We start from the raw sequence: 26,081 nt of genomic DNA, 5'->3' as shown, positions 1-26,081 counted from the left end.
AGCTGTCTTTTGTGGCTTCTCACTCTCCAAATAGTGTTAAACATTGCAATAGCAGTGGTGCAACGAGTTAGTGAACTTAAGCTCTCTGTGTCTATTTGGCAAACACCACCTTCTTCCCAAATAAATCTGTTCTGCAGATGCAGGCATTGTTTTTGGTGTTAGTTGTGATGCCGTTCTACGTAGGTCAGCATATCACCCTACTGGCATTCTTAGCTTCATCTCACGAGGGGGCAACTCCATCACTTGGACCTCAAAAGGATACTAACCTTTTACATAGATCATACCAGACAACACCAGGTGGACAATCATCTCTTTTGTAGGGTTTGCTGGAGCAACAAAAAAAACTTTATGCCATACAGAAAAGGACCATCTCCTGCTTGATCATGCTGTGTATTAAGATCTGCTACACACTGGGCAAAATGCAGCCTCTTAGCCTCTTAAAGAACTCCACGCTCATTCCACCAAAACTAAGGCTCCTACCACTGTGTTGGCACACAGGGTTCCTGCCCTAGACCTCTGGGAGGCAGCTTTGTGGGTGTCTATCCATATGATCACAAAGCACTACTGTTTGGACAGCCAGGTTCTCTGAGAAGAGAATTGCACCGACTCAGTTCTACAGGACTTTTCGGTTTCAGTCAGTTCACTGCCCCACCTAATAGGTATTGCTTTGGTATCTATTTAGAAGGTGAGGAATCTGTGGTTAGAAGTTTCTGTCACAAGAACAAGTTACTTTCTTTGTGTAATTCTCTTTCTGGTAAAGACTCCCATCCCTCACCGACCCATCCATCTTCCCTGTTCTGCATATTGGCCTCTGTCCAAGAGCCTATTTCAAGTCTAGGAATCTGCTCAGTGCTGAAGCCAGATTGCTTCTGGTGGCCGGACAGCCTCAAAAGTAACTGACGTCAGCTCACAGGATTGGCACCTATAATAGTTCTGCACATCATTTCCAGAGTGGAATGGTGTTAGAAGGAGCTGCACTGGTGCCACCTACTGGCACACAGAGGCACTGCTGAAAAGATTCCAGATCCAGTGTGACTCCTGGGGAATATTCAAAGGTGAGGAATCAACAGCTAGATAGTGTCTCTACCAGAAAGAGTGTTAACAAAGGTAAGTAACTTGTTCCACAAGCTGCATCTGGTCGCTCACAAGATTCACTTCTGAATTGTCTTACGTATCTGTTGAAAAATGGATAACTGAGTAACCATTTTATGTATAAACAAATTACAGTGCATTTATCACCTTTTGCTTGCGGGTTTGCTTGAAAACGATTCTAACCCCTGGACAAGAACAGCCATTTGCAGAATAAAAAGCTTGTCTACCGCTGTGGTCAAAATGTTTAGGTATACTTAAGAATCTGTTTGGGTATGGTTAAGTATCTTTTTGGTTGGATAGATTTGTATCATCATTCTCTCACCTTCATATATTTTTCCATTGTGTGCACAGTGCAAATAGCCATGAAATCAAGCATCTTGAACCATTGCTACAATTAAATCTATAATTGTACATCTGCTTTTGGTCCCGTTATCTTTTCGGCACCAGTTGTAAATCGTTTTACCATCATGACTATATAGCAAACTGACACAAAGGCGGTGAGTTGTTTGTTGACTGCTTTCTCGATAACTTTGGCCGGAAAGGGGAGCAGGGAGATGGGTCTGTCGTTCTTGAGGTCTGTTGGGTCGTCGGTGGGTTTCTTCAGAAGAGGTTTGATTTCTGCGTGTTTCCAACTCTCAGGGAAGGTGGTCGTTTTCGAAGGAGCGATTGATGGTATGCCGGAGTTTGGGTGCGATGGTGTCGCTGGTTTTGTTGAAGATGTAGTTAGGCGAGGGGTCGGTGGGTGCTCCTGAGTGGATGGTTGCCATGATGTTGCTGGTCTTGTTGTCGGTGATGTTGCTCCAGCGGAGGAGGGCAGGGGGGGAGGCGCGTGTTGATGCTTTGGTCGACAGCCTGGTGGTGATAGTCGTGGGGGGCCTAGGGTGGTGAAGCTGTCGTAAATATCTGTGATCTTGCGGTGGAAGTAGTTGGTGAGGTTTTTGCTGAGTTCTTGCAACGGGGGATGTCAGTGGAGTTGGAGTTGGGGTTGGTGAACTCTTTGACCTGTCAGTTTTGAGGAAGCAACTGCAGGAAAGGATGGTTCAAAGAGGAAGATGAGAGATGGTTATTGCCAATGAAAACACTACGTCATGGGCGGTGTTGCAAATTAGAGTGTTTTAATATAAAGAGAATATTTGCGTCTTCATAATTGTTTGCCACCAGCTTTCATCAGTAAAGTAGACAAATATTTTGGTTTGTTCAGTTGTGCAGCTTTATAAGCAAGACATTCGATTTGAACTTGTGACAAGCATTCAAGGGTAACCAAAGAATCTCCCCTAGTACTGATGACAGTCTGAGATACTTTTCCAGCTAATTTGCAGAACTTAGGATTTGCAGTTGTATCTGAGGTTATACAGAGCTCATGCAAATTAAGTGTGTAAAGTTCTCATTAGAAACCCCTTAAAGGCGGCAGAGAGCACTTTTAGAATTTCCATTCTTTTTGCCCATTTGAAATTGGTAATAGTAAACATCCACATTTTGTAAATGTGTCTTATTGGTTGTTTTAATGATGTTTATTTCCCAGGCATTAGACTGGGTCTAGTAACTTATGAGCAGTACCTCTGTTTGCTGGTGGGTGTCGCTGTGACTCTCCACACAGGCACTGTTCCGCTCCTGAAATGACATGCGCACCTATGTAGGTGCCACTCCCATATACTTATGTCAGTTTTTCTCTTACCCTGTGCCACCATACACAGGTCCAGAGATAACTCTTGTCTCTTTGAGACAACTTTTCAAACAAAAAAAATGTCAATGTGCATGGGAATGATCACCACCTAACACAACAGGATTCAAACCCTGTAAGACTGGCGCAAACAAATGGTGATAGAACCGGTTATAAATACAATTTAAAGATTAAACCTTTACAGTAGATATGTAAAGTATAAAAAAAAATAAAAAAAACTCAAGGAACTTCTTAACCCTGAGAGTATCTACATCTGGATTAACTCATTGGCCTGGATTGAACCCTTGCTTCCACATCCTGTTGATATTAATGAATTAATTTAGCCCCCCTACTACAGCTGCCCAAACTATTGTCATTATTGTTTATAATTGATATAAATCCATTTTTAAGGACCATTTCATTTGCGTGTGATGTGTTTTTTCATTAACTGCATACAGAGTGCCTTTCCTTGGCCAGTTACTACCAGAGGAGGTGCAAGGTTTCTTTGCAAACGGGAATATCCTTGGCTCGATCTATTTGCCACCGCCAGAACGGGCAATGTCAGCAGTTCTATGTGTTGGAGTTTCCAAGGCGCCTCTTGCTAGGGAATGCATTCCTTCTAGAGTGGAACTTGTGATTCTACCACACACAAGATGGCAGAATTCTTACGGATGTGTTCACTTCAGGTTGGTAAACCGTGGAGGTGTGTCCAGTTTGAAAATGCAATACGCCTCCTGCAAAGCTACGTTTCCCACCTGTCCAGGTGCCAAATGGGCCCAGGGGCGAGGGGGTCGGCATCTCCCTCTGAGGAAGGCCAGATCAGAGTGGTGGACTTCTTTGAAGCCTCCTGTCTTGAAATACAGATTTTCGAGGTTATCCTATTGGGACGGTTTTGTTACACCACTGCCAGAGCAGGCTTTGATTCTGACCTACAGAGAGCAAAGGCTCTCACCCTTGGGGGTCAGAATTGTGTCAGTTGGCAACAGGCTGGGTAGAACTTGTCATTTAGTCCACCAGCAGTTGGTAGGTTTTCAGGTATCACCTCTAAGGTCCCCTGTGAGTGCATGTATTAACAAATTCATCACTGGAATCTGTGTGGGTTTATTAATACAAGATGTTAGATACCAAACATCCCTGTTTTCAGTGATGTGATCATGTAGCTGGGGAACTCGTATTGACCAGTGTCCAGCACATGTTCTTAAAATGGCTTCCATGATCAACTACTATGTCTAGGAATCGGCTGCAATGGCAGTGTGTATGAGCTACGTGATGGGTCCCTGAGGGTGGCACAATACATGCTGGACCCTTGGGGGCTCTCCTTGGTACTCATGCCCTAGGTACCTACGGTACCATTTACTAGGGACTTATTAGGGTACCAAAGGTATTGCCAGTTGGGGAACCAATTGTGCAGTTTTGGGGAAAGAACACTGACACTGAGAGTCTGGTTAGCAGGAACATAGTGCACTTTCAAAGTTGCGTTAAATACCAAGCAAAAAGTGGGGGGACTACTGCAACCAAAAAACATTTTCCTACACTAAGCCATCCTAGTGGCCCTGCATTGTATATGGCATCCAGCATTATTTGGCTTGACCATCTGTCCTCCAATAAAGCTGCCCCTCTAAGAAGACCTGCTTTTTTGATAACAAAGCTGGGTTTTGCACCCAGGCCTTCACATTCTCCACCTTCATGCATGGAGGTTGAGCAACGACAGCTCAACATTTTTGTCCAGAGGTGGTTGATGTCAACTTAGCAGCCCTTGTCAAAAACTGTATTAGCTTGCCGTTGGGACAAATTTATGTTTTGGTGCTCCTTCCAGGCCAAGTTACCCGACGTTGTGTCTTTTATTTTGTCTCTTGCCTGGCAAGGCTTTGCTTTGGACACTATTAAGGGATACCTTTCGGATCTGTCGCCCTTTTGACGGTCCAGCCCTCATTATTTAAGTCACCAGTTATGATGTGTATTTTTTTAAACCTTTTGTCATGCGTCAGTGCGGCCTTACCTTGGTCCTCACCCATTTGATGTGCACTCCCTTTTAGCCATTTCCCCTGTCCTTTGTCGGCTCCTCACCCTCAAATCCGGTGTTCCATCACCGTGGTGAATTAGTGAGCTCCTTTCTATCTGTGTGAATTCGTCGCACACCACTTTCTTTCGATAAAAACTGGCTTCTTACCAAAAGTTGTGGTGCCGTTACACATCTGTCAAACCATCACATTACCTTCCTGGTGTTCTGTGATCTGCGTCAGCCCTCTAAGGGAGAGGAGAGACTCCATCTCTTTACCCAAATGAGCGCTGAGCGTTTACATTGATCTTACCAAAGAACACGTGGTGGATGATTAGCTCTTTGTGGGGTTCACTGGGGCAAAAAAAGCAGAACTCTGCATCAAGATCTGCTACACATGGGCCAAAAAGAAGCCTCCAGAAGGTCTGTGAGCCCATACTACCAAAGCCGCTACCACTGCGTTGGCATGCAGAGTTCCTGTCCTGGATATCTGCCTGGCGGCTATGTGGGTGTCGCTCCAAACGGTCATGCACCACTATTGTCTGGACAGGCAAGTTTGTCGAGAAGGGCCTTTCTCCCACTTGTCCTACAGGATTTCGTGGTTTGAGCCAATTCACAAACCCACCTCCTAAAAGGTACTGCTCTGGTATCTATTCAAAAGATGAGGAATCAGTGATTAGAAGTCTCTATCAGAAGAACAAATTACCTTCCATAGCATTACTAAAGGTAAGAACTTGTTCATCAGTGTCTTAAGACTCCCTGGCGGGGCTCTTCTGAGTCAGAAACAATAGAGAGCTTCCACAACCAAAGATGGCTTTAACATAACAGAGGAATTAAGTAGAAGTGTATGTTCAATTAGATGGGCAAAACACATACTGGGTTAAGGCAAATCAGTTATTATATTGAGACCTTATGAGAGTTGTGCTATACATTTCATTACAGATTTGGAACAACTAAAGAGTTGTATGGATGCTTACAATGTAGTATATTTCTCAGCAGTAAGTGGGTTTGTCATTTTTACATGGATAATTGAATAGGTTTGTGATTTTGCTTTTCCTTTAGGCATTCCATCTTATTAAAGCAGTGTCTGTGCTACTTAATTTTACCCGTGAGGAGGAAGATATGCTTAAAGAAACCTTAGAATATAAGGTACGTTTTCTGCTTGTTTACCCTATTGTTCTATATTCAAGTTACTTTCCTTTAATTTGCACTCCTTCCTGTATGTTCCTCATATGAACCTCATCGCAGGCATTTGGAAAAAATTGTAAAAATGCTGCTACACCAGTTCGAGGTTGCACTTTACATCTCCAGTTGAGTGACCCGCAGCTGCCTACTTTACTGGATTCATTTTTCTGAAGTGTATATTTTAGGACTAATGGCCTCCCCTAACTCTTCAAAGTTTAACCTGTGAGAATTGTTGCTATCAGATGTTTTTTTAGAGTCTTGCATTGAGTGTCTCTGGTATTAGGGTAGCAAACATAAGTTAAGCACTTACGAGATTTGCTCCTTCTTGCAATGTAACAATATATGGGAAAGGATGCTTAAATTAGTAATTAAATCACAAAAAGGCTTTGGTTGTCAGTCCAAGTAGAAATCTAGATTTGCTCCTATCTTCAAAGAGCCCTTGCTCCCCTCGCTGAAAAACGACAGTATAAAAAGAGTAAAAATCCTTTCATCTTCCCACCACAACCAGTATAAGAGATGGCAGAAAAGGTTTAAGAAGCAACTCTCTGATTCCTCGTTGAATGTGGCCCCTGCATTTGGAGGTTGGGTAGCATGCCCGCCCCCCCTTTTTTAGCTTCTCTTCTCCTGAAACGCAATCCCAGGCCATCCAAGTGGTCATGCATGCCCTTTATAAATACTTAAATGTCAGCACTCTATAGCATGCCTTCCGAAGCAGCTACTACTTCCACTGGTGCTCGCTGGATTTGATGTGATGCCCACATCCCTGCCATCACATGCAGCACCAGCGAGGATGAGTTAGAAGAAAGCAAAGAGTCATGCTGCTTTTGTGCCTGTGGTTTCAAGCTCAGTATTGGCAGCACTGAATCAGACTCCAGTATCCGAGTGGGCGATTCTGGACGCTGGGTTGTCTCTTACCTCTTTGATGACTTTCTCTTGAAAGAGGCAAGAAAGAGATCTGTTGACCCCGTAGCCCTCAAGGGACGAGAAAACAAGAAAAATGAAAGGGAGAACCACTTCCAAGGTGAACGTTCTTAGAGAGATTTACTCATGGATTAAAAAAACAGTGGAGTAAACATGTCTTGATGGGATTCTCCTATCCCCAAGAAACATCCATTGGAAGACTAAACATGCTTTAGTGCAGTCAGTGAAAGCTATATCACAGAAAAGTCGAATAAACTGAGAAGAAACTGCGTTGGAATGTTACAGCAAATTACAAATAGATCTCGTTGATTTTTGTCCAGGTTACTTTCCTGGTAGGGAGCTTTCCGGGAGTGGATCATTTTGTTTGTCATATGAGCAAGAAACGGCTACCATTCTGCCTAGTGGTATGTTCAACTATAAGGTGGCAGTTGAATGAACTTTAGACACACAGAGTGTTTATTCAACCTCCATTTTGCGTTTCCTTCCTGGACAATCTTTCATCTCTGCCTACGTTTGAGCCTGCATATCAGGAACTCCATAAAAGAACACTAACGTTGTACTCCTTACCTTCTCATCCCCAGGAAGGTGTGCAGATGTCTATTATGTAATGAGCAGTCACTCTGCTCTGCAAGGGTCTGCACATTGGCTCAGTAAAGAGCTACTTATCTGCTATCTCAACAAGAGTTTTTTTAAGTTAGCAATAATGGTAAAACCTCTAAAAGTTGTAGATTTGTTACCAGTCCTTTTGTTATTCTTAGTACTCGACCACTGGCATTCCTCATGGGATCTCCCTTCAGTCGTGCATTTGTGCTTTGTGAAACATCTAACACTTAAGAATTTGTATGTGGTTATAATTAAATCAGTTGGTTGGGGGGTTGGGGGGCGCAGGTGCTTTTAGCATCCACACTATATTATACAATCACAGTGGATAAAAAAACTAGCCAGGAATGTCAATGTTCTGGTTTTAGCTGGTGTCAGAATCTCATACTTCTCATATGATATCACTGCCAGCTTATGTCTGCCCCGTATGCCTTGAGGATGGAGGAAATGTTTCAAGGATTGAACCACAGAAGAACCATCAGAGTTTACAGAACAATTCAAAGCAAAGCACAATTGAGTAAAGCAAGAAGAAAAACTGTTAGTAGCATGTGTTGCTGTGGATATGTATGCTCTACATACTCCTTACGTCTAGTGTTGGGATATTGGGATATTTGCAAGTTGTTTTTCTTTGAAGAAGTCTATTGAGTTACAAGGTATATGGTAACTCCTCCCTTCATTGGCAGTACACATGGGCACCTAATCCCTGTTAGATTCTTTTTTTGCCGTTCAGTTCAAAAGTGTACCAACAAGGCTCTCAGTTTGGCAAGTTATCTTACTTTTCGTTCAGGCTCAACCGGTCTTTGCGGTTTTGGTAGAAGAAACTCTGCTTGTCCACTGTTCCTATGGGTTGCTCTCTGGACTCGGACCTACCATTGACCTACCTAAACGGCCGGCCTAGGGCTCTTCTCGGGGTTGCGTACCCCTCTCTTTGAGGAGTTCTCTATGTAGAATGTATGAATGAGTGATATAAAAGGAGGCCCTTCCAGGACTGTTGTCGATGCCACATAACATTCCCCTGGACCGACTACAACAAGGTGTGTAACCTCTGCCTCTCTCTCAACCACTACATGCAAGACCTACCTTGCCTTCAGTTCCAAGAAGACTCTCCAGTACCGATGGGAAAGATAGTGGACACACCAGAGGATGCAGTTGCAAGTCTCTGACTATACACCCAATATTTTCGGAGAGCATCCCTTGCCTGATGTTGAGAAAAAATGATGCAGCCAGGCCATCGGGCATTCTGCCCCACCAGCCATTGTTAACCCGGTGGTGGTTTCATTTATGACCTCTAGGAAGAGGACCAAGAGGCTTCCACCGCCTCTACACCTTCAGGGCCCAGGCCAAGACCTCAAGCAGAACCAGGAGTATGGTCTGCACTGAAACGCTCACCAGGCCTTCCAAATGTCCTCAAGTCGAGGCAGAGCACTGCTCCAGGGGTGCTCAGGCATTGAGCCCTTCTACAAAGACTCTGCCTTCTGGGCCTTTACCACTATTGGGCTCTGGTCGGCTGACTCAAGCCTCTTTACCATCATGCCCAAAGATACTGCGTTAGCCGAGGGTCCAGGAATGCTGGCTCCAAAACGAACTCCTGCTCAGAAACTGCCAACAGCTCTGAAGAGTCTATCTGATCAAAGATTCAATTGGCCCCAAAACGACTCTCAGGGCTTTAGACATCTTGTACAGTAAGGTCTAATGATTTGGAGCTCCTTGACCTCCAGCGGCTCCAGGAAGAATTTGATGCAAGACAGAAATGTCTGGTTATTTATCCTCAGACTGTGAACATCTCCACCAACCTTCCTCTCAGACCAAAGAGACACTGCATCAGAAGAGGAAATTAACTTTTGAAGAAGAGCTGGTACTAGAGCCTTTCCTGGCTCCAAAGCACAAGATACAAAATAGGAGGGCCACCAGCCCCCCTACCTTCTGCACCTTTTTCTCCTCAACCTCCTCTATCACAACCTTCACCACTGGTCCTTAACCACCAGAGGCTTCCCCTTACTTTTCTTACAGGGAAGGATGCCCTTTACCTACCCTTATGGTGCACTATTTGGTCCACTTCCTATTTCCAACAAGGGGAAGATTATGATGTTGAGCCTGACACTGCTCCCAACTAGGGTTAGGGCATCACCATCAGACAATACTATGGCATGTCCCAAGATGAAAATGGTAGCGGCAGGGGTGGCCAATCACTAGAGGACACCATTGGCCTGCTTTCCAGATTCGATAGAACACAACTGGAATGAGATGCAGGAGGTTATCAAGCACACCCCACTTGAGTAAAAGAAAAGTGGTGAAGGAGTTGGTGATGGAAAGAGAGACCAGCTCCAGCACCACCATCTGCTGTGCCCTAGACACGACTGACACTGCGTCTCGATGGGTTAATCCTAATGTCCTGAGATGTTGCCATGCATGGTTTCTTATCTCGTGTTTTAGACTGATGTCCTTGGGCCTCTCCTCGACTGCCTGTTTGATGGTGAACACCTCTTTGGACTGCAGGTTGACGAGACTTAGCTGCCTAGTTTCCAGAGCGGTTCTGTATAACAGTTTATGGTTTCAGTGCACCTCTTAGTGACATTCAACTGCAAAATGTGTAACAATTTCCCACGAGTAAAAGCAAACAATCAAGCGCATTAAAAGAGCTAAATATCAGAAACTGCAAATGTTTGAGCAGTGAGACGTTCAATAAATATGTTGAAACTAATGCAAAACTTCTGATATGGAAGGGCCCTATTCTAAAATCTCTTTCTAAGATGACCATTATGTACAACGATTGTGGCGCCATCAGAATTAAGACGGACCTTGAGGAAGTTCGCAGTGGCCTGTGGATCCAAATGATTAGCCTTAAAAGACTTCAGTTGTGGATCGACCTAATGTAAAAAGCACTGAGTACGTTTTACAGACAGGTGTGTCTGAAAATATAATGGAAGTAATAAAGCATGCATCTGGCCAAACTGGACAGGCAGCCTAGTGCCTGATCGCTCATTCTGTAGAGATGAGTGAACGTCAGTGCAGAGAGTGTGCATGGCGTGTCTGGGTAGACTGTGCCACCAGAAGTACTTAGGCAATGGGATTGCCAGTATGAGCATTTACTTTGAGTGTCTTTCTTCAGCTAGGCTGGTCAGGTGGGCGCCAGAGGCTGCAGCAGAAGGCAGTGTTGATTCAATTAGGCAGAAGAGCTGCGGTCTGTCCAGACCTAAGCGGCCAAACATCTCATTCGTGTCTGCCAGCCAGACCGGAGAGGAAACAATACCTTCACCAGGGCCGGACTGGAACAGAAAATATGGCTCCCACTTGACATAGACTAGTTTTGAACGCTGTATAGGTGTTTTGCAAGGTATAGGTGTCTCCATGTATACTGGTTATTTGTTATATTATCAGGAAAATCAACAGTAAAGCCTGCTGCACCTGCAGGTCTCACGCCCTGGGCCTGATCCCACATTTATCTCAGGAAGGGATGCATCAGTCCGACTAGACTATGATCGATACCAGACCAGTCACCAGCAGGTGTTCCGTAACCCCGCACATCAGCCAGTATAGACCTGCTGGCAGACCCGCGCCAGGGCCCTGAAGAAGGGCATTAGATGGGCTGAGCTGAAACAGCTTTCAGGGAAGACAGCCAGCAGGTTCCAAAGTGAGGAGTAAAAACGCCCTGGCAGTGCACCATTCTGGAGAATGCCTTTGGGCCAACAAAAAAAAGGTCAACAAACAATTCAGCCCCCTCGGTGATCTGTCTAACGTACCTTTCAGAGTCGTGACTGGGTGTCATATGTATTCTAAAGGGGCGGGGGTTAGCTGTCCTGTCACAGACGTGCTCTCTGCAGAGTTGACTGCTCTGGCATAAGACAGGGCAAAAAATCAGCGTGGTCTCAGTTATACTAACCGCAAGCCTCAGACGGCCCACCCTCACGGTGCCAAATGAACTGCGCAGTTTATCTGCGTGAAAGACTGTAAATTAAGGTCCCAGTTATTTCATCACAGCAGGTTCTCCGGCAGCACAGTCTGCACTCTCGGATAGTGGGCGTGCTGCTAAAGTAGACCTTCTCCTTGAGTACGCCTTGCAAGAGCTTGTCACCGCACTATAAATCTTGACTAATGCATTTTATTGCAGTGATGTGGACTCTACACTAAAATGCGTAAGTCTAACCCCTGATGAGTGGTACTTGGCAGGGCTGACTAGATGGTGGAAACGATAAACAAGGACACAGACACAGCAAAAGTTATGGGTGCTGTTCAGACCTCAACCACTAGGGGCTCCTTTTCAGAGAAAGCTCTATAGTGTGGGCTCCAAGGCCACCTTCCCTTACCCGTACTGGAGCCTTCCAAAGGCAAAAGCACCTACCAACAGAAGTCAGCACTTGGATACACCAGGACTGCCTACAGGGCAGCAACAACAAGGACAGAGGAGGTTCAGTTAAAGTGGCCCCTCGCCCAAACAGTCATTTCCTGTGCCTTACCTCGATCACATAACAATTTTCATTTATAACATGCATGTGTGTTACCTGGACAGTTTTGAAAGTTTGACAGGTGAGTGGAAGATCCACACTGTAATGTGGATATATTTGTGCTGCGAATAGGAACTTTGCCTCTGCTTAAACTGACACTTGAATGTTGTGGTTTTTACAAGGGTTAACCCGACACTCCACCTTTACCACACAATTCATGCCGCAACAGTTCGGAATTCTCTAGCTATTTTGCCATATCGATAGCTTCATCAAGGGATGGATATTTGCAGGTCAATAGTGTCTGCTATATTTTCTTTGAATAACACCTGGGAACAATTTGATCTTGAATAAACTGTGATGTGAAACTTTCAAATTCACAATACGCTGCCTGCACTTTTAACCGTGCGACATATGAATCAGTGGACTCGTTTGGAGCCTGTACAGGTGTGAAGAACTTGTGACAAAGCCCACCTAAATTTACTTTTCCTTCCTCGCCGCACATATACTCAGGTAAATGACAAAATACATTTTGACCCTCTATGCCTAAATAATAAAGTAAATTGCATTTCCCATCTGGTTTAAATTTCAAACCGTCAGTACCTAAATATGGATTGAATGATCTAAACCAAAGTCACCATTTCAGTATCTCCAGGATCTTTCAGAAATAGGGATAAAAGTGTGGCCGCTTGCATCCTAGGATTAAATAAACACAAGGCTAAAATATAAAAATTAATACACCTGGAAAACAAAGAATGTATTAACAATACAAAAAAAAACAAAACTGCACGTTGTAAATCTAGAAAGATTTCTTAACGCAGAAAAGAAGTAAATACTGTGTGTAGTGTGCTGATCAATCTAGAAAGTAAATGAATGATCAGCAGGTGACGCAATAGGTGCAGTTTCAATTAAAACCAGTTCCTCATTGTGCTGATCACAGTTGACAATACTCAAGCGAGCAGCAGGGGGCCCGAAGAGATATAGTTCAAAGATTGGAGAGATGGCCTGAAATTGTGGCTCTATCACTGGAAACCAGGGTGCAGTCGACAACAGAGGAGCGTGCCCCGCAGTCAAGACTTTCGGTATAGCCGATAAGGACCCTTGGGAGCTGCCGGAGGTAAGTGGGTGGTTCCCGAACACCGCCTTATAGCACTCCGTAGAGCAGCGATCTTCACACATTTTAATTTTCGCGCATGCCCCTCCCCACCCCCCATGTGAAAACAAAGCAGCACTGGGGTCCCCCTCCGAATATTTCATAATTATTCTTGACAGTGTTTAAATACGTCTAGACTTATTTAAACATTGCATTCTGATGGATACACCTACCTGTGGATTCCTCACCTAAAGAATTCTCCCCCTCGCGCCAGCCTCGACGGAAATTTCTTCTAGCTCTGCACGTCGACGATGACATCACAATCGCCCGACTCCACGCGACGCCGCATGACGTCATCTAGGCAATAAGAAGCCCTCGTCGACGTGCAGACGTCAGTTCCCTTTTTTCTGTGCCTCCAAGTAACGGTTTTTCTTCGAGGCTCACAGGGAGCTACAGTTTCGAACGACGGTTACAATGTCGCAGCCAAGGAAATCCAGCTTTAAACCATGTAACCAGTGTCGGGGTCGGATGTCGGTTACCGATCCCCATGAAAATTGCCTCTGGTGCCTTAGCTCCAACCATGAGGTCGAGTCATGCGTCTCCTGCCAGCGCATGAACCCGAAGGCACTCAAGGAAAGGGAGGCCAAATTGTTCTTGGCCCGTTCCAAGAAAAAGAAGGAGAGGCGTCATCGGAGGGAGTCCTCTTCAAGATCCTCGAGATCCCATCATCGCCATGGTGACTCGGCGCCGTCACGGTTCCCGGCGCCGATCGAGCAAGGGACGGTCCAGATCAAGATCGGCTTCTCCATCAGCTTGGCGCCGTCAGACGTGGGAAATTAGCCGAACCGTCACCCCTCCACCTCCTACGACCCCGACGTCACCCGGGTCGGTTTTTGAGGTCGAGCCTCCCCAGAGGCCAGAAGGCTCTCCTAGCCAGGAGTTACCTGGCCCCTCTTTGGCGTCTATGCCGGCGCCGGTGCAGCAACAATACCCGGCTTTCCTGACTCCGGGAACGGATCCTGCAGCGTTTTTGAACGCCATGTTTAAAAAAAAATTCTTCCATGGCGCTGGGTGGAGGTCAAGCAGGTCCGTCTGGCCCTTTGGCCTTTAATTTGGGCGTTCCGGCATCTTACAAATCGACGCCTTTCACTCCATTTTTGCCTGCTGCACCTGAAGCGGCACCGATGACCTTGACGTCGCCGAAGAGGCCTGCTACACCCGCTATCAAGGTTCCTGTGGAGCCGGAGGGTCCGGCGTCGGATGGATCCGAGGTTCGGCGCCGATGGAGCTCTTCGGCGTCGCCCGACGCCGGGTCTCGAGTCAAGGCTTCGAGCTAGACGTCTGGCTTTGCGTCTGTTGGAGGAGGAAGAATATAGCAGGCAGCACCTGGAGGAGGGTGAGGTTTTGGAGCCTTCTGGTGACTTTCAAGGTCTTGATACGGCGAGTGGCATACATACCTCCCCGGAGTGGGATCTAGCTTCCCCTCGAGAGTTCACTGAGGAGGCTGCATCTTTCCACGCTGTAATTCAGAAGGCTGCGAACTTTTTAGACCTCCCCTTCCAGCTGCGGAGGTTAAGAGAAACCTGTTGACGGAGGTTTTGCATTCAACATCTGTAACGGCAGAGCCTCTCTTGCCTTTTAATGAGGCACTTCTGGATCCTATTAAAGACATCTGGAGGAAACCTGTGTCTACCGCTGCTGTCAACAGGGCGGTGGCTCATCGCTGTTGGGCGGCACCAGGTGATCCTGTTTTTCTCTCCAAACACCCGACACCGGAGAGTTTAGTGGTTCAGGCCTCCTGTTCATCCAGGTCCTCTCCTGGCTCGTTTCCCGGAACACCTGCGGACAGGGAATCGAAGAAAATGGACTATACTGCTAAAAAGGCCTTTTCTTCTTGTAGTATGGCCTTAAAGTCATCCAACGCGACCTGCATAGTTGGACGTTATATCCATGCCCTTATGGAGTAAGCGAAAGGCCATCCGAACTTGTCCCAGGAAATGTTGCAGTTACTGGCGGATGCTCAGGCGGCAGCGACCCAGGTGATCCAGTCGGGATTGGACACTTCAGACTCAGTGGCTAGGGCTATGGGCACGACCATAGTTTCTAGGCTACAATCTTGGCTGTGTTCGTCTGGCTTCTCATCAGACGTACAGGCCACTCTCCTCGATCTGCCCTTTGATGGCGAGAAGCTCTTTGGAACAAAGGCGGATTCTGCTCTGGAACGATTTAAGGAGAGCAGAGCCACAGCGAGGTCACTAGGGCTTCAGTCATCTGCCTCATCCTCCTTTAGAGCTTATAGGAGGTTTAGGGGATTTGGACGTGGCTCCTCCTTTCGTGGCAGGTTTCAAGGACCACAACAAACTGCAAGCACCCTGCCATACAGATCTTTCAGGGGCAGGGGCAGAGTCCGGACAAGAGGAGCCACCCAGCAGTACTCTGCCTCTTCCTCTTCCTCGGGAGGGGTGCAGCAAGGAAAGCAGCCGTAGTCCTCCTCCACTCCCTGTCCACTTGTCTCCGGTAGGGGGGAGACTTGCCCATTTTCTTCCGATGTGGGAGGTTATAACATCGGACTCCTGGGTCATCGACTTTGTGAAGAAGGGGTACGCTCTTCCCTTTCGGGAATTCCCTCCTCCCTTCCCTCCCCGCCCATCCTTCTGTTCGGTAGACCATCTTCTCCTATTACAACAGGAAGTGTTGTCCCTATTGGCAAAAGGCGCGATAGAGTTGGTTCCCGAGCAGGAGAGGGGTCAGGGCTGTTATTCAAGATACTTCCTGATCCCCAAAAAGGATGGTCGGTTGAGACCGATTCTGGACTTGAGGGCTTTGAATTGGTTACTCAGGCAGGAAAAGTTCAAAATGCTGACCCTTTCACAGTTTCTTTTGGCGTTGAACGAAGGAGATTGGATGGTGTCTGTCGATTTGCAGGACGCATATTTTTATTTTCCGATCCTCAAATCACACATGAAGTATCTCCGGTTTGTTGTGGGATCGCAGCATTATCAGTTTGCGGTCCTCCCTTTTGGACTTACTTCAGCACCTCGAGTCTTCACAAAGGTGATGGCGGTGGTAGCGGCAGAGCTCAGAAGAAGGGGGATAGCTGTATTTCCCTATCTGGACGATTGGTTGATCAAAGCCAAGACTCCGGAGCTTGTGCAGCGTCATCTCCAGTCGACAACTCAGTTGTTGTACGACCTGGGTTTTTCAGTCAGTGTGCCCAAATCTCACCTGGAGCCCTCTCAACGCCTCCTGTTCATAGGGGCAGTATTGGACACGACATTGAATCAGGCCTTTCCTCTGCCCCAGCGGGTTCAGGACATCCAGGCATTGATTCCAATGTTTCGAAATGGAGTGGTAGTTCCAGTCCTCAAGGTCCTTCGTCTGCTCGGTCTGTTCGCTTCTTGCATACTGTTGGTCACTCATGCACGCTAGCACATGAGGGCTCTTCAGTGGTGCGTCCGCAGGCCGTGGTTTCAGCACAAAGGGGATCTCAAGGAGTCGATAAAGATCTCCAGAGACACTGCAGTGGATCTTCAGCGGTGGGCAGCAGTCGACAACCTGTCACAAGGAAGGCCGTTCTCGCTGCCGTCACCAGTGGCCACAGTGGTAACGGATGCTTCCACTCTAGGGTGGGGAGCTCATCTGGGGGACCTGGAGGTCAAAGGCCTTTGGTCTCCGGTAGAACAGAGATTTCACATCAATCTGTTGGAATTGCGGGCAGTACGTCTGGCTCTCAAGGCCTTCCTCCCTTCCATTCGCGGTTAGTCAGTCCAGATTCTGATGGACAACACTACCGCGATGTGGTATATAAACAAGCAGGGAGGAGTGGGGTCGTATCTTCTCTGGAGAGAAGCTCTTCGACTCTGGTCCTGGCTTCAGGACCACAAGATTTGCTTGGTAGCACATAATTTGGCCGGAGCTCTGAACGTGCGTGCGGGTGTTCTCAGTCGACACAGCTCGGTCGACCACGAGTGGCGTCTTCATCCAGATCTGGTTCTGCACATCTTCCAGATGTGGGGATACCCACAAATAGATCTATTTGCAACTCAAGAGAATGCGCAGTGCCCGCTATTTTGCAGCCTCCAGTATCCGGTGCAAGGAGTTTTGGGGGACGCGTTTCAGATATCCTGGAAAAGTCAGTTGCTTTACGAGTTTCCCCCCATACCCTTGATTCCTCGAGTCCTGAGGAAGATTCGCCAAGACCGAGCCCAGGTCATCTTAATAGCTCTGGATTGGCCAAGAAGGGTGTGGTATTCAGACCTTCTCCAACTCTCTCAGTGCCCACCGCTCCGTCTCCCTTACAGGGTGGACCTCCTCTCGCAGTCGCAGGGGCAGATTCTACACCCCCCACCTCCAGAGCCTGCACCTTCATGCCTGGAGATTGAACGGGGCAATCTGAGTGCTTTTTCTCTCCCACCAGAAATGGTGGATGTTATTTTATCGGCCAGGCGACACTCCACCAAATCAATCTATGCAAGTCGTTGGGCTAAATTTGCATGCTGGTGTGGAGAGAACAGAATTGATCCCTTAAAGGCTTGTTTATCTGACATATTGTCATTTGCTCTTTGTCTGGCACAGAAGGGTTGTGCGATTGCCACAGTCAAAGGTTATTTATCTGCGCTGTCGGCTTTATTGTGCCTTCCTGATCAGCCATCCTTCTTTAAATCTCCTATTGTTTTAAGATTTCTAAAGGGACTCACTAACAAATTTCCACCATCACCATTTGTTATGCCTCAGTGGGACCTTAATTTGGTTTTAACGTTTTTAATGGGGTCCCCTTTTGAACCAATGCATTCTTGCTCTTTGCGGTTGCTAGTTTTCAAGACTGTTTTCCTGGTGGCCATAACATCGGCCAGAAGGGTCAGTGAGCTTCAGGCTCTTAGTGTAGAGCCCCCATACCTTTCTTTCTTTAAGGACAAAGTGGTGTTAAGGACCAAGGCGGCTTTCCTTCTGAAGGTTGTTACACCCTTTCACCTGGGGCAGTCAATTACTCTCTCTTCCTTTTACCCTCCACCTCATCCATCCAAGGAGGAAGAGAGGCTCCACCGGCTGGATCCACTAAGAGCGCTGAGCTTCTACGTCGACAGGACGAGGGAGTTCAGACAAGATGATCAGCTCTTCATTGGATACGTGGGGAAGAGGAAAGGTAGAGTGGTCCACAAGAGAACGCTATCCAGGTGGGTCATTCTATGTATTAAGATTTGTTATTCTTTGGCGAAGAAAGAACCAGCTTTTGCATATCTGTTTGAACGTTAAACATTTTCAAATGAATTGGTTGAATAATCTCACTGAATAATATGCATTATGTTGTTATTTAATATGTTTTAAAGTTACAAGTAAACTATGAAGCCCCCAACCAGTTCACTATTCTAGAATTCTTTGAACATCCCCTATGGAGGCAAACAGGGCATATACGATAGGGTAGCCATAACTGTAGTGGGCTTTTTTTCACCTCTTTAACAATATTTATATTTTATCTCTTAACTTTGTCCCGGGGTGTGGGGTAAAGTGTTGGTAGAGTTCTGGACATGAATCAGTTCCATTAATTGTTAGTAGACATGGGCCCTTTGTACAGTATGCTAATTTGACTCTTGACACTACAACATTCTACAGTTACAGCTAGTCAGAAAATGCAGTTTGTATATGTTCATTGGTTTACAGTACTATCCATAACTGTTGGTCGCAGCCTTTAGTATTAGAAGTTGGTCAGAAAGAACTGTATTTTTGTCTTCTGATCAATGTGTAAGAATTTTTTTTTTTTTTAATTTATATTTTTATACAGATGTCCTGGTTTGGATCTAAGCCTGCCCCCAAAGGAATTGTGCGCCCCTCAATATCCAGCCCCAGGACGCCGTGGTCCTGAACGGAACGTTGATAACGAAAGTTCAATATATATAGCCACTGTTTTCTGTGAAAAAAACACTACGCACACATGGGAGTTGGTGTGCTGTAATCACTGTTATTGCAGTATTTTGTACCTATGAGCTTTTTAAAAAATGTTTACAATCGCACAAGCATACTTACTGGAGCCTCACACTAAAATGGTTTAGCCTCAGTTTGGAGGTGCATGAACTCGGAGAGTAGAACGCCTTGATTTCAAGCGATTTACAACCCAAAAGACTGCTAAACATGAGGATATAATACCATAACAGAATCAGGGGCATGTAATATTACCTTTTCCTTTAGAGGCAGCCGTGTGGCACCACTTGTGCTACGTTCACACCACTTCATCTTGTGATATTATGCATAAGATTAATAGACTCAGAGGAAATGGTTCCAGCAGAAAGTAAAGGACTGTGGCACTTAATGTTTCAGTATTAGTGTGCATCCACCACCATTGTGGGATTGCTGGGAGGTTAATTTATTTCCTTAATTTCTTGCCCTTTCTTTTCCTGCTGCTCTCACAAAACGGTAAAAAACGGACATGGAAAAGTTGGTTGTGGGACTGACCAACAGTTAAATGTTAAACTATACTGTATATTCCTCTTCTCCCATTCTTTGTATTCCTACTCCCAAGAGAGGACAAGTCACCAAAGTTAAGATTTTGAAAGAAACACTCGCTCTTTCATTGGATAGTAGCTGTGAATATAGCTAAACAGCTAACGTATCCCCTTTGAAACATTGAACAACTTTGGTCACTCTACTGACTATGCCAGCAGAGCCTTTAAAGACTTTGTCCCTAGTAAGTGTTGCCATAGGGTACCTTAATCTTCTGTTCTAGTGTAGTTTGCAGATATGGTGGAGCATGTTATGTTCAGATTAAGTTTAAAGGTCAAGGGTTAAGCACGTCAACCAAACCCTGTAGATCATTGTGGTACAACTTACAGTTTTGCTACAAAGATACAAACGTTTAACTGGAAGTGAGCAGGTAGATGATCCCCCTTGCTTTGTTGTTAGTCTGCATTGTGTCTGGTCTTAGGAATGTGAGTAGTCCCTCACTGAGAGTCAGATGTGAGCGGGTTAAGGGCCTGAAAGCTTGTCCAAAACAGTGACCATTGCGGAGTGTCTCTTCGACTGTTAGAATGAGCTTCAATTTACACCTTTAGAGTGGATATGTTGAAGCACTTCAAGCACTATTACTTGGATTTAATCTCAGCTACAGAGAATAGCACAAGTACCTCTAGGTTTCATCTGCTGAATTCCTGCCTTTAGTTTCTTTGTTAAAGGTACCTGTCAGTTCTAATAGCCTAATGTTAGTATTATCACTCAGTACGGTTGTCAAAAAGGACAAGCTGAATTTCCAAGTTTAACATTTTTGCAGCCTAACAGATAGGTTTTAGTCACTTTAGGTTGTGGTTTTTTTTTCTTAATCATGTTCTGGGATACTGTTGATGCTGTTTATTCCTCATCACCAGCAATATATGGACGTTACAAATACAGTACAAGTGTGGAACAACTTTACATTATTTTTATTGGTCCAAAAAGCAGATACTGACGACTCTACAAAATTTGTTTATATTTTCTGCTAGCTGTGGAGTTTTTCTTGAAGAGCAATTCTTATCTAGGGGTCTTCAAGGTTTTTTCAAAGTTGCTCAACTAATCACTTATTTATGTTGCTTTTATCGTAAACATTCATCCCAGTTAGTGTGTGCATGAACTGAATGTGAGGAAGGTTTGGCTCTTAAAATGACAGAACAACTATTAACAACATAAACTAGTTTCGGACCTTTGAGCCTGTTGGTTAAGATTCATATCCAAAGATGCCACCCCCTCCTAGGTCAGCTGCTCAGTTGGGCTCTGTTATAGGGTTTGTTTCAGAACTAGGTTTCATGTAGTGTCATGAATCATTCTGATAGGAACCCAGCTACATCATTGCTTGCCTGAGTTATGTCTGATTCCCATGAAGCCGGTAGACATTAATTTACAACTCTGACCAATCTTCTGTGAATAGTATTATCTTGACTGCAAGGCCAACACTGATGCTAAAGCCAAGTTGGTACTCCTCATTCACTTGTTCAGATAAGTCCTTCCTTTCGTCGCCACCTTGGACGGGGAATTTCTTTGAAAAGGAGTGTGCATATAGGGGATTTGTAACAAATTTGGTACATGTAAATTACGTTACTGATTGTTTCATTGGTTTTGTGCTGTTTTCTTTTCACCATATGATTTCTTACATTTCCAAGCATCAAGGCTTTACTGACAAAAGCAGAGATGGCACATTTTTTAAAGGGAAACTGAGTAATGGAGAAGATATAGGGCTCAGAATAGTTGGGCCAGTCCAGGTGAAAAGTAGCATCTTTAAAGATACTTTTGCTATATCGACACCGGAATACTGAAAAATATAATAGTGGATTTGCAGATGAGGAGTAGGAGACTCCATGTAGATCTAAAATTGCTCAATTACTGCCCCTTTTGATAAACGCCCTTAGATAATAAGGCACTTTTCTTTTTTTTTTTTTCTTTTGCTCACACGAAAACATGTTTCCTTAAACGTTGAAGGTTACTAAAGAATGGTTAGCAGTTCATAAGGTGCCTTCTTAAAAGCCTCCACAAGGAAATGCGGCTCTTGTTAATACTCAGGAAAAAAGACTTGTGCGTACTAATTTGAAAAAAGCAAGAACAGATTGTTGTAGTTTTACCACTGTTTTCAGTCATGACTTCTGTTGAAACTAAACGTTGTGATAGATTTCCGTCTTTAAATCCCACCCGACTAAAAAGTCATCATTTCTTTAATCCTACGTACATTGTGGTACTGCCATAGCGTACTCTGGGACACTATGCATGGATATGTGGATTTTATTATTCCTTGTAAAAATAAACAATCTGGAAGGAATGAATGATCGTGAAAGTATACCTAGTGAAATGAGAGGTTTAAAATATATAATTGAACCTTTTTATAAAGTATTTAACTGTGTAACCCCGGTGACCAAGGAGCTTGCATCTTATCAAACAGTGTAGTCTGAGAATGTATAGAATAAATCTAAAAAGAGAAATGTATTTGTATAGTACCAATCTGATGGCTACAAAGTAACTTTACGTCAATCTCAACGGGATTTAAGCTGTCCGATTTTACTTTTCTTAAAGAAAATATTTAATTGGTCTTAATGACTGTACCAAAAAGTCTGTTACCTCTGACCACAGGTTCCTTTTCTGTAACATATGTGAGCCGAATGTGCTTTAGTAGCCTATTTGTATTTTAACACAGAAGATCATTCCTGTACTTAAAACACTGTAACAGGTGGTTAATCTATATGGTGCATGTAGTAATTTATTTAGGATAGGTCCAGTTACCAAGATTTGTGGGGGGGAAGAAATGCTTTTAATAACCAACATATATTTCTACCAGAAAGCTATTCATAGAGCAGTAATCTTTTCACCAGTTATTTAATTTGATATTCAGAAGATGGCCTGCTAACTTATGTTGTCTTTTATTGTGCAAAGTCTTAGTATAAAATCTTTGTGAGAGAAATTTTCACATTGATTTTTTTTTGTGTTCAGTAATGTAGAACAAATCACTGCACATGAAGCAAAGCGATAAAAAAAACAGCACTTCCTAAGTAGCTTGTTGACCTTTCTTTTTCATTCCATAATATTTATCGCAAAAACATTGTGCATTTAATTTATGAAACTGTTGTCTCTGGTCCTAATTTGCTTTTTAGAATGAGTGTTTGCATTTATCTTTAGAGTAGCAGTATTTATTTCTATGAATTTTGCCTGGCAGTTGAAAAATTAACACATGCCCAAACTGACTGCTAAAAATGTGGGCCAAGATATGTAACATGGATCACAGTGTTGTGGGAAAAGTATGAATTTGTGGAGTTTACAGTGTAGAGGTGCCGCACTGCAAATTATGAACCATTTTCGAAAGTGGCAAATTGGTACTAACAATGTAATGCTAATAGTAAACAGACTGTACTTATGTTAGATAATAGGGCATTGTTTAAGCTTTGCTTGTAATTTCGTGTTTTCACCTAAACTGAGAACACAAGTCCTGTACTCATAAACCACTTGATAACTGCAGAGGGGTTGTAGAGCCACCTACAATTGAATAACTTTACTTATACTTGGTTCTATTTCTTGCAAAGTGCACATGCACTGTACTGATAAATTTCTATAATTAGAGCTCTCAGCAGCTCTTTTTATTGGTAAAAATGCCCTGTTACCCTTTGTTGCTGGGTCAAAAAACGTGCATGCTCTATCTATCAAAATACATATTGAAGACCAGAATAAAGTGTATACTGTAAATAAAACCCTTTTAAAGAACAAAAAGTATGGTTTATGAAGCTTCTAAAGCAAGGCACCCTTGAAATTATGGTCTTTCCTGCATTTGTATCCTCTCTTAAGAAGGTAAGCCTAGAGCACTGATTCCCTCCTTGCGTTTTCCTATTGGCAGTTTCCAATTTTACCTCCTTTCATTCAGTGTGGCATGCAGTTCTATCCAGCAACACATTTTTATCTCATTTTTTAAGCAAATCTGCAAAACGTTAAGTATACCTAGAAATTGTTGTGTTGGTGTAGGTTAGTCCAAGAACTGAATCGCTGATGTAGCTGTGAGATTCTGTCTGCATGTAATCCTCTGCTAAAACAGAGGACCCATATGTTGTAAAGTTCAGCTTTAAAAGGTATAACTTTACACTATGTTATTTTAACAAATGACAGCAGAATACTCGGAGGGTGTCTGTTGTACTGTCATTGGTTTTAGAAATCAGTCTTACTGTTTATCATTATAAATGCTGTACATATTTATTTAAATAGGTCTGTCAAAATCTTATGTAGCACTTTTTTGTTTTTGTTTAAGAAAATCTGTCTGCAGCGTTTCAGATTCAGACTGCACCAAAGACATCTCTGGTATATTGAAACTTGATGTAACGCTTCCTTGGTGGCTTTGTATTTGGGAATTTAGCAGTTTGATTTACTTTTTTCGTCACTCATTCTTTATGCAACCTTGGCATGTGCAGTGTAAATATAAATTGTGAAACAGTGAATAAAGCACTGTTCCTTGTATAAAGTCTGCTACTCTGTGTTTGTACAATATGGTTTGTACAGTAACTAACAAAGACAAATTAATTCACATTGGTTTCTTTCAAGATGTAAATAAGATTGTGTAATGTAGCAATATAAAATATGTTGAGAATTACCTTGTGGTGCAAAATGTTTTTGATTAAAATTTTAATCTTTGGTTTGTGTTTTATTTTTCAAGCTAGAACGATACAAGAATGGTAACATGTTTCTTTGAAGGTGAGAGGGAATTCAGGCCGCATTTGTTAACTGCTCAAAAAGCACAAAGCAAGAGATCCTTGATATTTTCTCCTGCCAGCCACCACTCCAGACAGGTTTTTCCATTAGGTAAACCACTCTAGTAACCCTGTGTGGACCCCATGTATGGCCTGTGCCTTTCATTGACTGGTAGTAGGGCCTTCAGGAGAACACAGATTTATGTTAAGTTCTGCCATGCTCAGATTCAATACTGTTGGCAATCCCTGGATAACCCTTGTGCATCATAGTAGTGCATACTCTCTTTGTGTATATATTTCTAATTGCTCATGCATTGGAAAACCGACTGTGAGAAGGACTAGAATCTGTTTACATAATTTAAAAATGTCTGTACTTACGCAGCTCTCACCTCCCTGTTTAAACCCACTATGAAGACCTTCAGTATATTTCCTCCTAAATATTGGCAGTCTAGTTACAAGTTGTACAGCTGGCCTAAAACCTAAAGGTGAAGTAATCCGAGAGCAGTACAAGTTTACAAATCAATCCAAAATGAACAGTTGGTCCATAGACTGTGTGAGAAACAATTTCTACTGTAATTGTATTCCATAAGAGTGTCCAGGGAAGACAGAACACAGAAATCCAGATTGACTGAGTATGGTGCAAGGAACTACTACGGAAGCAAACAAGGTAAGCTCTGGGAACAGCTGAAAGTAACTGTCATGAAATGATAAGGAAATCCAACACAATACAGCAAACATCTGAAAGTGAGCTCTATCGGGAAGTTGAGAAGCATTACTTCAGTTGTCCTAATAAGCTATAGACATGCCGAGTAAACTTGGTTACTCCACATGGGGCCAGGGTATGCTGTAACCAGGGTAGCAACAGCAACTGACTTTTATTTTGTTCATTATTTGTACAGCACCTTATGCGAGGTCACCTTAAAGAGCACTGAGGGTGAGCAGAGGAAAAGACTCAGAAGAGAGAAAAAAAGAGGATGCAAGGTAGAATGGTGGCAGGAGGAGTGTTATATGTGTAGTAAGAGGCAGAAGAAGGGTAGTCCAGCATACAAGTGACATTAGAGGACTGCACTGAGATTAAGCTCAGGCCAGATAGTCACTGGGAGAGCGGAGGCTCCATCCTTCCCATCTGCGGTACAAGTTCTTACGTAAGCCTCCTTCGAATGGATACGGGTACTTGTGGGCAACATCTAATTGTCAGTAAGAGAGGGTAGTGGGGGCCACTAATTTTCTTTTGTGCTTCGGGTTTTGGGCGGTAAGATTTTGTGAAAAGTCCTCCTTGGGGTGCCAATGGTTTGGCTTTAGCAGTTACCTTTTCTAGTGTGGCCTGGGCTCGAACCTTACGTCTTATAGCCCTCGCCCTTGTTTGACACTCTTGCTGATTCTAGCCCTACAGGTGTGAGGCTAACATTTACAACACAGTCAGACACTGGGCTGAACTTTCAGAAGGCTGCACTATTTGCTCCAGGATTTGTGGAGCAGCCACACAAAGGTAGATTTGCAGGACCTCCAGGGAAAAAACAATAAGGAGTAAAATGCTGTGTTGGTATGACATGTCAGACCAGTCTTACCCAGTGTGGCGTATCACATAATTTTAAAATTACTATTTTGGATGCTTATGTATCCTGGCTACTTTGTATAAATGAGAAGACTGAGAGTTTGAGCCTTTCAGCTAGTCAGTGTGCAACAGTTATGGCGTTGAAGTTAGTCATAAGCAGTGATCATTCAGGCCAAACACTGCGTATCTTAATTACTGTCTAGTATCTTAATGACATGTAAATGGAGATGGACTTGAGGCACCATTTCCATGTGGATCTTACTCTGAAATTACTGCAAGTATATTCACAGTTAAGTGCTCCATATCATTGAGTCATACTAAACTAACCAAGAAAACAGGAACAGGAGACTATGTAGAAGAGGAGAA

The 26,081-nt window shown here is 44.1% G+C and overlaps 1 protein-coding gene across 3 annotated transcripts in view; it reads left to right on the top strand.

The window, feature by feature from the left end:
• Positions 1–24,104, top strand: part of GOLGA1 (golgin A1) — a 234,675-nt gene extending 210,571 nt beyond the window's left edge. For all 3 annotated transcript variants that reach the window (XM_069241738.1, XM_069241739.1, XM_069241737.1), the window contains 2 exons: positions 5,814–5,900; positions 18,769–24,104. In XM_069241738.1, coding sequence (XP_069097839.1) covers positions 5,814–5,900; positions 18,769–18,849 — 168 coding nt within the window. In that variant the 3' untranslated portion in view covers positions 18,850–24,104. The remainder of the gene's footprint in view (positions 1–5,813; positions 5,901–18,768) is intronic.
• Positions 24,105–26,081: the final 1,977 nt, after the last annotated feature.

Source organism: Pleurodeles waltl, chromosome 6 (genome assembly GCF_031143425.1).
Source record: "Pleurodeles waltl isolate 20211129_DDA chromosome 6, aPleWal1.hap1.20221129, whole genome shotgun sequence".
Taxonomy (NCBI): Eukaryota; Metazoa; Chordata; class Amphibia; order Caudata; family Salamandridae; genus Pleurodeles; species Pleurodeles waltl.
This window is presented reverse-complemented; position numbering and strand designations above follow the sequence as displayed.